The sequence below is a fragment of the Mustela nivalis genome (assembly GCF_964662115.1).
Source record: "Mustela nivalis genome assembly, chromosome: 7".
In the NCBI taxonomy this organism is placed as follows: Eukaryota; Metazoa; Chordata; class Mammalia; order Carnivora; family Mustelidae; genus Mustela; species Mustela nivalis.
The window spans coordinates 104,219,572-104,235,931 of record NC_139026.1 but is presented as its reverse complement, the minus strand read 5'-3'; the positions used below and the strand labels follow the sequence as shown (position 1 = coordinate 104,235,931).

At 52.9% G+C, this 16,360-nt stretch overlaps 1 protein-coding gene across 1 annotated transcript; it reads right to left on the bottom strand.

Annotated features, from left to right (window-relative positions):
- Positions 1 to 81: 81 nt before the first annotated feature.
- TNFRSF1A (TNF receptor superfamily member 1A) lies at positions 82 to 13,204 on the bottom strand. The gene is made up of 10 exons (XM_082742836.1): positions 12,672 to 13,204; positions 5,080 to 5,233; positions 4,692 to 4,820; positions 4,329 to 4,478; positions 4,005 to 4,083; positions 2,167 to 2,240; positions 1,930 to 2,040; positions 1,594 to 1,622; positions 1,117 to 1,411; positions 82 to 991 (listed from the first exon to the last, which is right to left on the bottom strand). The coding sequence occupies exons 1-10, from the start codon at positions 12,708 to 12,710 to the stop codon at positions 675 to 677; spliced, it is 1,377 nt and encodes a 458-aa protein (XP_082598962.1). The 5' UTR covers positions 12,711 to 13,204; the 3' UTR covers positions 82 to 674.
- Positions 13,205 to 16,360: the final 3,156 nt, after the last annotated feature.

The window sequence follows — 16,360 nt, the reverse complement described above, 5'->3', positions numbered from 1 at the left end:
GCCTTTCCCATCCCCCACCCCACATCAGGAGCGGGTCTCTGCCCCAGCCTCCCACACCCACCACTCAGAAGGACTATCCCCTCCAGGAGCAAAGCTTTAACTCCAGAGTTTTAGTGTATTTACAAAAGTCCACAGTTCCAGCAGGCAGCCCTATTGTTCTGTGCTCTGTGCTCACGCCTGCCTTCTGACGGTCAGCTCACTCTTTGCTTGTGCAGGCAGGGGGCAGAGGGGTGCCCAGTTTCTATTAGTGTAACATAACTGATACAAAGATTGCTTATCTACTGTGAAAAAGGCCCGGGGACCAACTAGAGGCCCCTAAGCTGCCTTGCTTGGTTCTTCAAACCCAAAATAGGCGGTGAGGCGAGGCACCCCATCTCTGCAGCCACAAGCTTGGGCTCCTGGCACACTCAGCCTCTCTCAGGATCTCACACACACACACACAAACACACACCTGTCTCATACACAAGGCTGAGCCCCTGGCAGTGCTCCGGCAGCTGAGATAATCTATGTACACTTGGAGAGTAGCACCAAGTAGGTGGCTGACAGCCATGCTGGCCCTTCCAAGGCCCTCGTCCAGAAAAAGGGTCCAAGGGCATCCAGCACTGTCCTTCCGGCCCCCCCCCGCGAGGGGGCGGTGGTCCTAAGGGCAGGCCCCTCCCGGGAGGGGCGTGGCCTCACCGCAGGAGGCGGGGCGCCGGCGAGAGAGAGGGTGGGGCACGCAGCGCCTCCTCGATGTCCTCCAGGCAGCCCAGCAGGTCCATGTCGCGGAGCACGCGGCCCAGCAGCTCCAGCGTGGCCTCGCGCCGCGGCGTGCGCCGCCGCCAGGCCGCCAGCATGCTGTAGTGGGCCTCCCGCAGGCAGCGCCCGTTCTGCAGCTCCAGCCGCTCGATCTCGTGCTCGCTCAGCCCCAGCCGGCGCACAAACTCCTTCCAGCGCGACGGGGGCACGCCGTCCACCACGGCATACAGCGTCGCCGGGTCCGCGGGGTCGGCTGCGGGGAAGCAGGCGGTGAGCCTCCCACAAGCCGGCGCCAGCGGCCGCCCGGCCCGCCTCCGTCCCGCCCCCCTCCGCGCACGCGCACTCTAGGAGCCCCGCCTGCTGCGGCTGGGAACTCACCTTCTGCGCGCTGAATGTGGGTTCTGTCCTCCCACTTCTGAACTGGGGTGGGAATGGGGGTGGAGGCTGGAGCCGCGGAAAGCATGGGGCCAGCCTCCTGGTAGGGTGGGGCCATCTCTCCAGCCTCTGAGGGAGCCCTTAACTTAGACCAGTCACGTGGGGTGAAGACGGACCTGGGGGTGAAGATGGGGTTGGGGATGGGACTGAAGCCCGTGGTGGGACTGAAGCCCGTGGTGGGACTGAAGCTCGTGGTGGGACTGAAACCTGGAACCGAGGCCAGGGTCTCAGGCTCCCCCTAAAAGAGAGAAGGCACAGCATTAACAAAGGAGAGGAAAAACAGCCCTAACCCTCTTTACTCTTGAAGGGGGCTGGGATTAGAGTGAGTTAGGGGTGGGGTGGGGGGGGTTCATTTGGGTACCACAGGATTATTATGGAAAATCAGGGAAGGTTGGGGGTAGGTTCCTAGTTTCATCTTACCTCCTTTGTAGGTGTCGATTTCCCACAAACTGAGAAAAAAGAAACAAAGCGTCACAAATTTCACTTCCTCTCTCAGCCCTGGCGCCCATACTGGGGCTGGCCGTGGGGACTTGTGGTGACATGCTTCAGGGCTAAAGTGGCCCCAGGGACAAGAGAACTATTGATGCAATGTGACCTTTCACAAGCCATCGGAGCTGTCTCCTGCCGACAAGGTTCTCAGCAGCAAACTAAGGGGACACTCCTCATACCCCTCCAAGTTGGTCTGTCTTGCCCATTCACCCTCCTCCCACATCCCTGCCAGCATGCTTTCCCCTCCCAAAGGCCCCACTCACTCACCAGTGGAGAAGAACCTGGGCATCTGCCGTTGGTAGCGGCACATTAAAACAATGGAGAAGGATAAAACACAAATGCCAAAGAAGATCACCAGGGGCAACAGCACTGTGGTACCTGGAGACAAGGCAGGCTGTGGTCAGAGGAGGAGGCAACAGGAGGCAGCAGGGCTGGCTGGGTGGGTGCAAGATCAAGGATTAGGACAGGGCAGGTGAGCATGGGAACAGGGTGATCTGTCCTCACCTGGGTCCTGAGGGACCGTAACCTTTTCCACAGGGAGTAGACATAACTTTTTGCACTCTGTGTTTTCCTTACAGCTAAAAGAAGAGATAGCACAGGTAAATAGGGTTCCTTCCATAAGAGGAAGACGGGGGGGGGGGGGGGGGGGGGATCCAGTGTTGCAAATCCTTTGCTTTATGATTATTTTAGCTCTCTCTTGATATAATGGAAAATGAAACTGCTGGGAAATTAAACTGCTCCTGATGGAGAGGAATGAAACCCAATTAATCACAAAATAATTAAATTTTAGAACTGATCTCCAAGAGGCTGTGTAGAAAAAAGTTAAAAGCAGTGAGAGGCGGGTTAGGAATTGCAGCCCAATCATTGGCTAGCAGTGTGACTCCAAGCAAGCCATTTAACCAGTAAGCTTCAGTTTGCTCATCTGTAAAATAAGGCTCTTGCCCACCTGCCAGAATTGAGGAGTTAAGTGAGATCTGTCTGCCTGACATATAGTAAGTGCTCAGTAAATGGTAACAGCAACTGAATCCCATGAGAATGATGAGAATCCCCTGGTAAAGAGAGACTGGAGAGCTTTTTCTTGAAATAAACAATCCCTGACTTTGGGAGAGGGATCAAGCAAGCATGTGAAAAGTTTTGAAATACATATTGTTGGGGGCAGCCAGAGAGTACTCTCGAACAAGCATATCTTTCCCTGTTGGGAGCATGGAGTGATAAGAACTCCATGGAGGGCTAAAAGGAGTTCAGGGGAAGGTGAATTCTCAGCAGGAATCTGAAAGCAGGAAGAGGCACTTTTACCCACCCGCACAAGCTCCTGGTGAGAACCTCATGGAATGAGTGTGAAAGCTCTCTGAAGCAGCAAAGCAGACTCAGTAGGAAAACAAAACAAGGGGTGCCTGGATGGCTCAGTGAGTTAAAGTCTCTGCCTTCAGCTCAGGTCATGATCCCAGGGTCCTAGGATCGAGCCCCGCATTGGGCTCTCTGCTCAGCAGGGAACCTGCTTCCCACCCCGCCTCTGCCTGCCTCTCTGCCTACTTGTGATCTCTGTCAAATGGATAAATAAGATCTTTAAAAAAAAAAAAGAAAGAAAGAAAGAAAGAAAACAAATAGTTCAGTGTCAGACACTTTGTAGCTCTATAACCGTCCAAGTGAATTCCAAGTGAATGTCATCAGCCTTACTTTGAAGGTGAGTAAACTAAAACCCCGAGATGTTAAGTAACTTGCCCAAGGTCAAACAGCCTAAGTGGCTTGACTGATATTTAAACCCATATCAACTGAACTTTAGAACCCTGAGTTCCTTCTTTGCAAGCAAGTGTTTAAGACTAGGCTCCGTGGAGCCAAAAGAGGTAAGGAGGCCTGAACAGAGACTGGGGAAGAAATACTATATTGCAGCAAAGTTGCCATCAGTGATAAGAAGCACCATCACTTACTACACACACACACAGAGCTGCCAGTTAAACCATAATACCTCTCAATTATTAGATGAAGCCTGATTTCAGAGATGTGAAATGCACGTCCTAGAATCAATGAACTGTAGTAGATCCTGTCACCCCAAAATCCAAATGTCTGAATTAAAAGAACTGCAAGGCTGTGAAGTATGAGCCTCCATTCCCAAAGACTCCTTCAGATTTTAGGAGCAAGTCCCCAGGGGGTGGGGAGAAGGAGTAGCAGGAAGGACTGTCTGGTGTACTGACACGAAGTGACAGCCACTCAGCCAGTAAGAGCCAGAGCATCTTGGGGTGTCTCCCTTGCCCTGCTGCTGGCTCTCACCTGCAGCCACCCCATCCTACCCCAAACCCCCTCCCCACCCAATCCAGTGCCCAGCAGCTGACAGAGATACTTACTGAACACAAGGTATGCATTCATTGACTCTTAGAAAGAAACCCGCGTGACAGGTGCACACTGTGTTCTGTTTCTCTGTGCCTGTAGGGGGAGATGCAGCACAGCTAGGGGAGGGCCCCCCTGCAACCCCAAGGATCACAGGGAAAACCAGAAGGGGCAGGGGGGTAGATGGCCAGAGTGTAGGTGGTCCCACAGACTTCGGGAGTGGGAAGGAATGAAAGTGTTGTGTGGAGGGGGCGGCACAGAGGCAGAGAGCTTCCTCCTGAGCCTGAGCTGGGACCACCCTGAGGCAGGGGGGAGACTGGGGTTGGGAGAGACATGCTCACAGGAGATGTGCACTGTGCCATTGAGACAGAGGCTGCAGTTCATGCACTCGAAAAGGGTTGCACTCCAATAACGCCGGTACTGGTTCTCCCGGCAGCCGCACACAGTGTCCTGGGACACAGTGCAAGGAGAAATCTCCACCTGGTTCATTTCTGGAGAGCGGAGGAGATGGAGTGTGAGCCCCTGCCCCACAGCAGTGTGTGTCTTTCTCTGTACATGCCCCCATCCATGCACTCACCCATGTACAAGCATTCCCACCCACACCCACGAGCAGAGATGTCTGCCCTCGCACATAGGCGTAGGCACTGCTCTAACCTAGCTACCTGACACTCTGTTCAGAGCCCTTGCTGCCTCCTAAGACTCACCTTTTCGGCATTTGGAGCAACTGAGGCACTGTGTGAGGTGGTTCTCCGAAGCTGTAAAGGTGCCGTTTTCACATTCCCTGCAGTCTGTGTCCAGCCCCGGGCCGGGACAGTCCTTGTACAGGTAGGTCCCTGTGATGGAGTAGCAGGGTTAGGTAACAGCGAGAGCTCAAGGAAGGAACCCCCGCTAGAGAGAACAGCCAGGATCCCCCACCCCCACCCCCACCCCAAGTGTCTAAGAGAGGAAAGAAGGGACAAAATCCCAGCCCAGGAGAGGCAGCAAAGTCAGGAGACTGGAGGTAAGGTTCCAGGTTCTAGAACCTCTGGAAAAGGCAAAGGAAGAAGCAGGACCCCATTACTGAGCAGGTTCGCTGTTACCACTTTCTCCTACCTTTGTGGCACTTCGTACAGCAAATGGAATTATCTTGAGGGTGAATATATTTTCCTTGGGGACACGGAAGAGCTCTCTTCTCCCGGTTCCTGACGTGAGGGACCAGTGCCATAACCCTTAAGGGGTATATTTCCACCAACAGAGCCAAGAGCACCTGGGGAAGAGTCAGACAGAGGAGATTCCATCAGGAGAGGGTGGATGGGAGCCTTGGAGGTAGCAAGTCAAAGCCTTCCCAGCACAAGTCCCTTCTCAGTGGAACATTCTCCCTAGGCCACTCCGGCTCACTCCATGTTCTTCCTCTAAGCTCAGACAGGTGGCCCCATGTGATCCAGTGCTTAATTCTTCCCGCGTTGTTCTGTGGACTAATTTTTGTCCTTCCAGGTCAAGGCTAGTGGACCCCTGAGCTCTATTTTATCCTTCTTCTTTCATAGCAGCTAATAGTGCTGGACACAGGGCAGGTGTTTAAGGAAGGGTGGTGGTGGTGGTGGTGGTGGTGGTGGTGGTGGTTTTGATTGGGAACTTGCAAGTGACTTCAGTTATGGCCCTTCCTTCCAACAAGGAGCCCTAAGAATTGGGGTGACGTTTCTCCATCAGGACGCTATGATCACAGTGTATTCGCCTTGTTTACATTCACAGAGGTGAACAGTTAGGTAGGATCTGTGCACATTCCTGGATTGTGTTCTTTTTTTTTTTTTAAGATTTTATTTATTTATTTGACAGACAGAGATCACAAGTAGGCAGAGAGGCAGGCAGAGAGAGAGAGAGAGAGAGGAGGAAGCAGGCTCCCTTCTGAGCAGAGAGCCCAATGTGGGACTCGATCCCGGGACCCCGAGATCATGACCTGAGCCGAAGGCCGAGGCTTAACCCACTGAGCCACCCAGGCGCCCCCTGGATTGTGTTCTATCGGCAAAAATGTTTTTTATAAAATTAGATTGGCGTGGAAGTAAGTGATGTTTCTGTGGGCACCATTCCTGGGGAGTGGGCAGAAGCAAAAGGAAGAATTTCTTTATACATCTCTATCAGAACCTCACTTAGGAGGGTGCCTGGGTGGTTCAGTGGGTTAAGCCTCTGCCTTCGGCTCAGGTCATGATCTCAGGCTCTCTGCTCAGCAGGGAGCCTGCTTCCCCTCTCTCTCTTTGCCTGCCCCTCTGCCTATTTGTAACCTCTCTCTGTCAAATAAATTTTTAAAATCTTTAAAAAAAAAAAAAGAACCTCACTTAGGATTTTGCCCTGGGCCTCCAGGCCATATCCTCTTCCACCACTAAATCTGCAGAGGCCCCAGGCTAGCCAGGACAAATGGGGAGGGGAGTAAAAGGGAAAGTTCTGGGTCAGGAAAGAGGTAGGTGACTGATGAAGTTTAGAAGAGGACAAAGGCATGTAGGTTCCACGCAGCTGGAGCTGGCCAGAAGCGGGTGGTCAGGCTCAAAGGACCAGCAAGTCTAGAGCTGAGGGTGGATGTGGGAGTCCTGAAGCCCTCTACACACCAGGGCATTCTGGGAGGCATGTTCACAGTCTTGCGCGAGCGCACAACAACCGAATCACCTGTTCTGTTCTGGCCAGGGACAGCAAAGCCAGGAGTGGGGGTCAAGCTCCAACCCAGACTTTGTCCCTTGATCTCCGGTCAGCCTCTTTCTGACTCTCCCTGGGCCTGGATTTGTTTTTCCCTCTGTATACATACTTTATGTCAAGATAAGAGGATGTCCTCAAACTGTGTTAAACACTGGGAAGCAACAGGCTAATAATCAGATCATGGAAACCCCCATCTGGGACAGGAGGGCTCGGCAGCCTGGGCAGGCAGGCAGGTAGGCAGGTAGGGAGGTCATGCTCTGAGGCACCCTCTGGGGGACGCTGCAGCCTGGAAGCTGGAGGCTCAGCCAAGAACAGAAACCTGTGCAACAGGGTAGCAAGGGCTGTTGCGAGGGCAGCACCCTCCTTGACCCACTCCGGAACTGTCATCTCCCCTGAACAAGATTGGGGCATTCAGGGCAACAGGAAGAGTTTGGGGTGGTTATGGGAAGAACTTCCCAATCCTGAAAGTGTGGTTCCTTTCCCTGAAGAAGAGCTCTCAGCGCCTAAGGTTACTGGCACTTAAAATTCCATGGGAGCCCGCCCACCCCTCCACCCCCAGAAGCACAGCCAAGCAACAGACACAGAGTCAGGGAGAAAAACTAGGGGCTCCAGTTCTGGGACAGCCTTGGTGGGGAGCTTTTCGGGGACCACTGGCATGTGAGGTATAAGCTTCCCAGGAATGGGAGCGAGGGAGGGAGACATTAGGCTTTGTGAAGCCTAGTGTCTCCTTCCCTCTCCAGCACTTTGGGGGTTAAGTCAGATCCGGGAAAGGGAAATCTTTTCCCAGCAGCTCCGCCCAGTGACTCAGGCCAGGGAGGGAGGGCATCTAGGGGAAGGGAGAGAGAACTAGCAGCTTCCCCAGCTCCTCAAGGGTCATGAGTCAGCACAAAGACAAAGACGGAGGGACTGGCCAGCCATTAAGACCCCATGTGAGCCCTTCATCCTGTGGGCCAGGCTCTCCCTCCAATCCCCACTCAGAGTACACTTCCTCCCCCTCCCTTTCCCTCTCAAAAGAGCCAGGCAAAGGACCCCTGTCCCACTTGGGCCACGTATTTCGGGAAATGGCTCCCTCTCCCATTCCATCCCAAAGGGAAGTCTCCTCAACCCCTGGCTTCCTCCCATCGGGGTCACTACCCACCCCTCCCTGAGGGGCCTCTCAGCTCCATCCCGCCCCTCAGCATCCTTCCTTTAGACCAGGTCCCGCCTGGCTCCTCCTCCCCATTCGACCAGTCCCCAACTGACAGGCCCTATCCCTGGGTTCTCACAGGAGCCCCCTGACACTCCCCAGCTGCAAAAGAAAGCAAACCAAGGCTGCCCTCCCACCCGGGGTTCACTGCATTCCCACAGCCTGGCTGGTTCTGGCCAGTGGGATTGGGGTTGGGGACTTCCCTGGGGTCCCCAAACAACCCTTAGGAAATGAGGCCAGTTCTGAGTCTCCACAGCCCTCTCCCCTGCCCCAGAAGTCCACTGGCAGCTGAGGAAACATTCCAGAACCCTGAACACCCACGTCCAGGAGTGAGGAAGCAGGTGAGAAGAGATGGAAGAGGGCCAGCCCTATTTCCCTGGTCTCTATAGCCTCCACAATGCCCCAGCCAGCCCTCTCTGACCCCTAGTAGCCAGAGCCTCAGGCACGGGCTGGCTTCAAGGAGCAGGTCCTCAGTCGCTGTACCCTGCAGCTAAATTAGGAGGTAAGCAAGCTCTGAGCCCCAAGACCCTAGCCAGCCTGCACCTGTCACCAGGAGCAGGGGAAAGGCAGGAAGCTGGGAGGTGCCTGTGTAGAGCCAGTTGAGGGGGTGGCCCAGCACCCCTCAGACTCCCCAACAACTTCCGCCTGGGGAGACTTTAAAGTGTGACTTCCTGTGCTGGGGCTGCAAAGGGGGCGGAGAAGCCCCAGGAGAAACCCAGAGAGCGTGAGGGACCCTGTGGTCTAACCCTGGCCCAGCACCTCCGGACCTTAGCTGGGCCCTTCCCCTGCATTAATTTGTTCATTAAATTAAAATGCGTTTGTTCTTGGAATGTCAAAATTTCTGGGGAGTTTTATGACAGCTTCTCCTCCAAGAGCTCAGTTGCAATCCCACCTCCTTCTCCTGAAGCCCCCCATTAATCCCACTTCCCCCGCTCAAGCTCATTAGATGCTCAGCCCCCTGTGATCTTCAATACCACGAATTAACAATATCTACTTTTGGCTCTTGTTATAATTATCCTGGGGAGTCGATATGATCTCCCCAAACAGACCATAAACTCTATGAGATGAACGATCAGAGAGAGAGTGTGGTCAGAGATAGCATCTTATCCTCCTGGGTATCTCCTCAGCTCCCAAAATGACAGGAGCAAAGTAAATAATGATGGGTTGGCCAGACTAACAACTCATCTGTGCTCCCCTCCAGCTGAAGCCACTGCTTCCCAGAGAGGGGAGGAGAGAGTCAGTGCCCCTTGTAAGAACAGACCTGCCTCCGGGGGAGAGTTTTCAAACCATGCCCTGAACTTCCCACACACATGCTCACCCACCCACACACTCCCCGACCGGAGAGTCTGACAAGTGCTCCTTTCCTAAGCATCACTGGTGACTGAAGGCAGCCCATACAAATGACAGGAAGGCAGAAAAGGGTTTGAGAAGCCCCGCTCTAGCCTGTTAGTTGCATACTTCATCTGGCTATTCCCGAACCCTTAAGGTGCCCCATACTCAATGGAACCATCTCCTGAGCTAGAAATGTCACACAACATACTTCTCAGCACCAGTGCCAAAAGCTCTGCGGCCCTTCTCTCCTCGAGCGCCCTGCCCACCGCACCTCCCCACCCAGTCCCCATCCATTGGGTCTGCCGGTTCATCTTGCTAGTCCTCCTTCTGTGATCTCTCAGTCCTGCCATACCCACGGGTTGCCTCACACTTGGATTATTGCAACTGTCTTCCCGCTGACTGCTCCGATCCATCCTACACACTCGTCTGTGTTCACGCTTCAGCTTGTACTTCTCCAGAGCCTGACCTGGAACATCATGTCCACACAAGTCCCTCCTTCCCTGAATGAGCACTTGCAGGGGTCCATTGCTGCTATTCTGAACATTCTCAGAAGCCATGGGCCCTCAGAGAACTGTTTCTGAATGAATGAAAGGATGAACGAATGAATGAATGTATTCCTCTACCTCGGACCCCATTCAAGATTCTCTCTTCATTTCCTCCCCCAATCCCTCCAATTTTCTCATTCTCATTTCTTCTTGTTCTTCAACCTGCTCCTTCCACTCCAGCTAAGGGGTCCTTCCACCCCTACCTACTCCTAACACAAAATCCCACCTCTCCCTCCCCCCGCTCCCCAAACCAGTCTCCCTTCTTTCCAGCCACCCTGCCAGCCACTGACTTCAAATCTCAGCCCCAAAACCACTTTTCTGTGAGGTTTTCCCTTCCTCATTCCATCTGACCCATGCCTGTTCCTTGATTCATGCCACAAAGAGTTAGGGAGCACCACTGCTCATGCGTCCCATTCTCTGCTGGGTCAGAGACAGCAGTCTAGGCAGAAGGTGCTCCTGGAGCATCACCAGAGTGGAGACAGCTGGGACCAGAGTGGAGACAGCTGAGTGATGCTCATTCCCTTCCCTGGCTGTGCCTCCCATTTCCCCATCAGTGTTCTAAGACACCACACCAAAACGCTTTTGTGGGTATTTTCCCCCCTAGACTGTGCTGAAATGATTTTTTGGCTGTAAGCTGTCTTGGGTCCCAGACTATAAACTCCTTGAGAATAGCAAAATCCTACAGGCTTTGTCTCAGTCTCTCCAGTCTTCTTCCCCACTATCCCCCCACACAAGCCTAACTCCAGTGCTCAGTATTGCCCACTGAATGGCCAGCAATTGAAAAGCTCGGACAGACCTCCATACCTTCCGTTTTCCTTCCAGCTCCAGGCTGAGCTTGGGTCCCCCACCATCTCCACCCCAGCCCCCAGGCACTTTCCTTTATCTGTTGAGACTACCCTTACCTTCTGTTTTCTAAACACAGTAGCCACCAAACAATACTACTAACTGGAACAAGACAAATCTAAGTGCTTTCCACTCGCTATACCTTATTCCTCTACTAGAATGTAGACTCCATGGGGACAGAGATTTTGTTCACTGCTGTCATCCCAGCACTTAAAAATAATGTCTAATACAGACCCAGCACTTGATAAGTTGAATACTTAACCCACAGTTGATCTTGAACAACACATTAGTTAGGAGCAACGGGGCAACACCCCTCCCTTAATGAAAAATCCATGTATAACTTTTGACTCCCCCAAAACTTAACAACTCATAGGCTTCCTTTGACTGGAAGCCAAACCAAGGGCGGAAACAATTGATTAACACACATTTTGTATGTTCTGTGTTTATACCATATTTTTACCATCAAGTAGGTTAGGGAAATGAAAATGTCATTAAGAAAATCATAAACATAAAATATATTTACAGTTCTGTAGTTAATGGGGAAAATCTGCACATAAGTGGACCTGTGTGGTTCAAACCCCTGTTGTTCAAGGGTCAACTTTGTATCAATCTACTTAATCTTCAGAACGACATTTGGAGGTAGTGTTTATTACATACGTTTTAGATATAAAGAAACTAGGACATGGAAGGTTCTGTAGCCTGCCCAAAGTTTTCAGGCAACTAGTCAGTGAGGGAGCCAGGATTTAAATCCAAGTGACCTACCCCTTAAGAGAGAATGGAAGTAAGACCAGGCAGCTAGAGGGGGGTGGAGGGAGCCTGGGAGAAGGACAACCTTGAGAGAAGTCAAGAGACTTCTTGACTTCTTTGTGACTGGGGAGACAGGAGGTGGGAGAGTGAGAAGAAGAGTGAGGCCCAAATGGAGAGAGGTGCTGACTGGGGGGATCAGGGTCTAGAAATGTGGACTCCAAACAGAGGAGAGGGAGGAACCAAAGAGAAAACGTTTCAAAAAAGGAGACTCTCATGGGGAAACCGATAGAAAAGATAGGAATGCTTAGGAGAGACAGGACAAGACCCAGAGAAGACGGAAGGAGAGGAGAGTGGGGAGGATCTGGGCTAGGGAAGGGCAGAGACATAGAAGAAACCAGCCAGCACACGCCAGGAAAATCCACCCCAGCAGGTGGGAGAGAGGTGCTCGGAGTATGACACAGGATGACTCCGGGACAGGCAGGGAGATCAAGGATACACTGAAATGAGGCTGAGGCACAAGAAAGGGACATTTTCCAGTGACGAAAACAACTTTCTACTAACTTCCCCAAACCGTGCTGTAAAAGAAGAAACCAAGAGATTGTTGTTTAGGCCTGTGGGAAGGGGGCCGGAAGGCGGGCACAGGGACAGGACTGGACCAGGTGGAGGTGAGGCTAGTTGTCCAACAGAGGCCACCCATCTAGAAGCTGAGCCAGAGGCAGGGGGTGCAGAATGCCTCCAGGTGGGCGTCCTGGCCCTGGGAAGTGCACTGCGGACACGCTCTGCGTGGTTGCCCTACCCTGTCCAGTTCCCACACTACTCCCAAATATGCCCCTCCACACAGGCAAAAACACATAGCATCCCAAACTTACCCACCAACCCATAGCCGTTCCCAGACTCAGTTTCCCCCTTTACTAGCATTGAACTCCTACCCTCTGCCAGGGTTTACTCAGCCAGGGCCCAAGCGCATCCCACCTCCCTGCCGCTGCACAGGGTCCACCCCCCACACACACCCGCTGGCCAGCTGACCAGAGGACAGAACTCTGAATCATGGGGACTCCCTTCTTCCATTCCTTTCCTTACTCTTTGGAATCTGCTCCATCCTCGGGGATCACCTGCCCCCACATTCCCGGCCACCTCCTAGCCCCAGCAAACTTCCTTGGTTGTCCTCAGGTTCCCTTTCACTGTCCCCCTGGCCTCCCACTAGCGCCGGCGGCCCGAATGAGGAACCCGAACTTCTGGCCGCGTTTGAAGTGGGGCCACGCTGGCCCGAGGCCGGGGGCCGGGACGAGGGCCCACTGGGGCGAGGCGGCGTCCTCCCCTTCTCTCCCCACCCCTCCCCCAGCCCCCTCGGCCCTTGTCCCAGGGCTCACCAGTGGCAGCAGCAGGCCAGGCACGGTGGGGAGGCCCATGACCGGCCAGCGGTGGCCTCTTACTCCCCCATCAGGGCTCAGGCAGTGGCGGCGGCGGCGGCGGCGGCGGCGGCGGCGGCGGAGTCCGTGATGTGCGGGCCCGCCGGGTCCCAAGAGCAGCCCGGGCCGCGGGCAGGGGAGCTGAGGTGGAGACTGGAGTGAGGATCACGGCTCAGTCCCGGGCCGGGATCTCCAACCCCAAAGTCCGGAGCTGGAGCCCGAGTCCTGAGAACTGGAAGAAAATTAAAGCAGAAAGGAGCGAGGAGGTGGGAGGGGAGGGAGAGAGCGGCAGATAGGGTGTTGCAACTGCGGGACAGGAAGAGCCTGGGGGAGGAGAAGGGAGGAGGCGGGAGGAGGGGGCGAAGGGCTGTAACCCTTTGGAGCTCAGTCAGAGGCGCCCGAGTCCCGGATCCAGCGGCCTCTGGACCCCAACCCACCAATCCGACCCCTCCCTAGCCAACACCAAGGGACCCTAAGCTCCTCCCTCCTCATTCACCCGGTCACCGACCTTTCCCACGTGAACACCGACTCAGGGCTTTGGAGTAGCAGTCACTGGGTTCCAGCTCAGGAAGCTCTACTTTTTAGCTCGGTGGTCCTGGACCAGCAAACTATGCTCTGTGAGTCTGTCTTCCAATTTGCCACGTGGAGAGAACTTAGCTCAGGGGGTAGGTTGTAAGGGTTTTACTGAGACAGAACAGGTTGAGTGTCTGACCCATGACAGGTACTCAGTGTTCCTTAGTAGCTCTTCCCTTGCCCCCCAAGTTCTCCACTGACACCCTAGTCTCCCACTTTCTTGGGTGTTTATCCCTCCAACCCAGACTCGGAGTGAACCCTCACCCTAGTTTTCCATCCTGACTGGGGCCCTGACACCCTCCCCCCCTACTCTGTTCTCATCCACCCTGCCTGGCTGAGGCCCCTAGCTGCTGATCCTGGCTCCCCCACAAAAAATCGAGGGACCTGAGGCAAAACCTCCTCCGAGCCTCATTTACTAAGTGAGAGTAACATTGCCTGGCCCACCTACATGGGGGAAATGATGTCATGAGGATTAATGAGATCGTATCTGTGAAAATGCTTTGGAAATTAAAGATACCTCGATCACGTTTTACCAGTACATTCTCAGTGCCCCTCTCCCAAATATTCTGATATATCAATCCTAATTGACCTTGAACATGATCTGCCACAGCCTTCTGCTTTATACGTAAGAAAACTGAGACCTGGAGTTACACATGCAGGTTCTCTGCATGCCAGCTGAAACCGGGAGCTCCAACTTCAGCCCAAGGGCCCATTTTACTATGATAGACAACATTGTCACTTTTCTATCTGTCCGCGTGAATCAGACGATACCATCCTCTGGGTGTTTCAGGCCACTCCCCTTTGTGCAGGATATCTCCCAGATGAGTCCCACAACAAGGGTACAACTTTCACCCTAATAACCTCTGGGCACAATGACTTTCATAGTGCCCAGCCCAGGCACGAGGTACACCCCCCCCCCCAAAAAAAAGGGAGACCGGAGAGGTCTTTGTGACTTGGAACCAGAGCTCCTGGCCCTTTCTCTCCTGGATCTACCAGCTGACCCCACCTCTTGTACTCCATCCTCCCTGGCTCTCCCTGGCCTCCCCTCTTTGATCCTGAGGGCATGGCATCTGTAGAAGGGAATGGAGCTCACATGCCTGCTACCCAGGGCTGACTTCACCCCACCCTCCAGCTTCTGAAAAAATAAGTGTTTACCATACATTAAGCATTCAATAAGTGGTAGCAATGTTAGTAATTGCACAATTAACAGTATTCCCAATTAAGAACAACTTTTATGGGGTGCCTGGGTGGCTCAGTGGGTTAAGCCGCTGCCTTTGACTCAGGTCATGATCTCAGGGTCCTGGGATTGAGTCCCACATTGGGCTCTCTGCTCAGCGGGGAGCCTGCTTCCCTATCTCTCTCTATCTGCCTCCCTTTCTACCTCCTTGTGATCTTCCTCTGTCAAATAAATAAATAAAATCTTTTAAAAAAAATTAAAAAAAAAAAACAACTTTAATGTCCTGTTTTTAATGTCACGATGAATTTTTAATAGTCTGCACCACCTGTCAAAGCCATTACACATAGCCTGGCACAAAAAGAGAGTTTCTTTCATTGTTGAGGTTGAATGTGTATTTACTTTAAATTTTGAAAAATTTGGTATTAAATTGTTCAATAAAGGGTGCCTGAGTGGCTCAGTGGGTTAAGCCTCTGCCCTCAGCTCAGGTCACGATCTCAGGGTCCTGGGATCAAGCCCCGCATCAGGCTCTCTGCTCAGCAGGGAGCCTGTTCTCCCTCTCTCTCTGCCTGCTTGTGATCTCTGTCTGTCAAATAAATAAATAAAATATTTTTAATAATAAATAAATAAAAATAAATAAATTTTCAATAAAATTCTGCCTTAAAAAGATGGTGAGAGGTAGGTGCTTGTAGGCATATGAAAGGCTAACTAGTCTCATGGAGGAGGTGAGATTGTGGTCATGACCCCTCCAGAGGAAGAAGAAATAATGGTGATGGAGGGAATGGAAGAGATGGAGGAACAGGAGAGGGGTGAACTAAGGCATGATGGAATTGGCTGTTAGGGCTTGTAAACTAACAGATTAAGGGAAAAGAGCACAGACCCCTCCCCCCATGCCACACGTGTGTGTGTGTGTGTGTTTGTGTGTGTGTGTGTGTCTCACACATACCACACACACACACACACACACACAGTAGCAGCAGAATGATCAAAAGGACACTGCTCCAAGTCTGGGTGACTGGGGTTCCAGCCCCAGCCCCATCACATGACTCCATGTCTCACAGAGAGCCAGGATGGGTCATAGCAGGAGACCTCGCTGGTTCTGTAAGAATTAGAAGCTTGGGCAAGTCACTTCACCTGCCAATCAATAAGGAAAAGAAAGCAACCTGAAGACTTTCTTCTCTGACACCCATTCTGACTCCTAACCCTGGGGTCCAAGGGTCTGTACAGATAAGAGATAAACAGCTCAGGGTGGAAAGGCAGTGGGCCAGGAGAAACTCCATTGTGGGTTGTGGGGGGAGGGGAGGAGGAGCTGATCACTCTCTTCCAGGCTTTGTCCTGCAGCCAGAGGAGAGGGTCTGGGGCCTGGGAGAGGAAAGGCCCAGAGAGCAAAGACAAAGACAGGCTGAACCTGAGGGTTCAAACAGAGGTTGTGACACCACCATTTTCCCCTCATCAGCTCAAGTCTAGGAAAGGGAAGTTTGAAGTCCTCACGTCAGTTCCTGTCACAATCTTTTCTACCTCTCCGTTCCTTTCACGGCCTACCCCTCCTTCTCCAAGGTTCCCGTGGCTCCTCAGGACAGGGAAGATTGTAATTGAGAGGGGTAAGACCAAGGCAGCAGGGACTTGTCCTTGAAGATGAGGAAGAGTAACTTCCGGCTTCCGGGTCTGATGCTAGAATGGAGGAAGGAACCGGGATTCCAAAAACCGGGGCTCCACTCACATCCCCATTGCTCCTTTAATACAAGCATAAGGCTTCCTGCTGCTGCTCTCTGCAGTGATGAGAGGATAAGAATATACCAGGCTTGGAGGTTCCAGAAGGTTCGAACTGGCCTGTGTCTCATCCTCCCCCACACCCCACCCCTCCTAACAAACTACTGGGCAGTTGATGGGGAGATGGGCAGGT

Bases quoted from the DNA above. Each gene is read 5' to 3' on its own strand.
- TNFRSF1A (XM_082742836.1), bottom strand. From the start codon at position 12,710: ATGGGCCTCCCCACCGTGCCTGGCCTGCTGCTGCCACTG. The intron at 2,241-4,004 runs GTAAGTATCTCT...CTCTTCTTTTAG, and splicing joins GAATGCATACCTTGTGTTCA to CTGTAAGGAAAACACAGAGT. The intron at 992-1,116 runs GTGAGTTCCCAG...GCTTCCCCGCAG, and splicing joins CCACATTCAGCGCGCAGAAG to CCGACCCCGCGGACCCGGCG.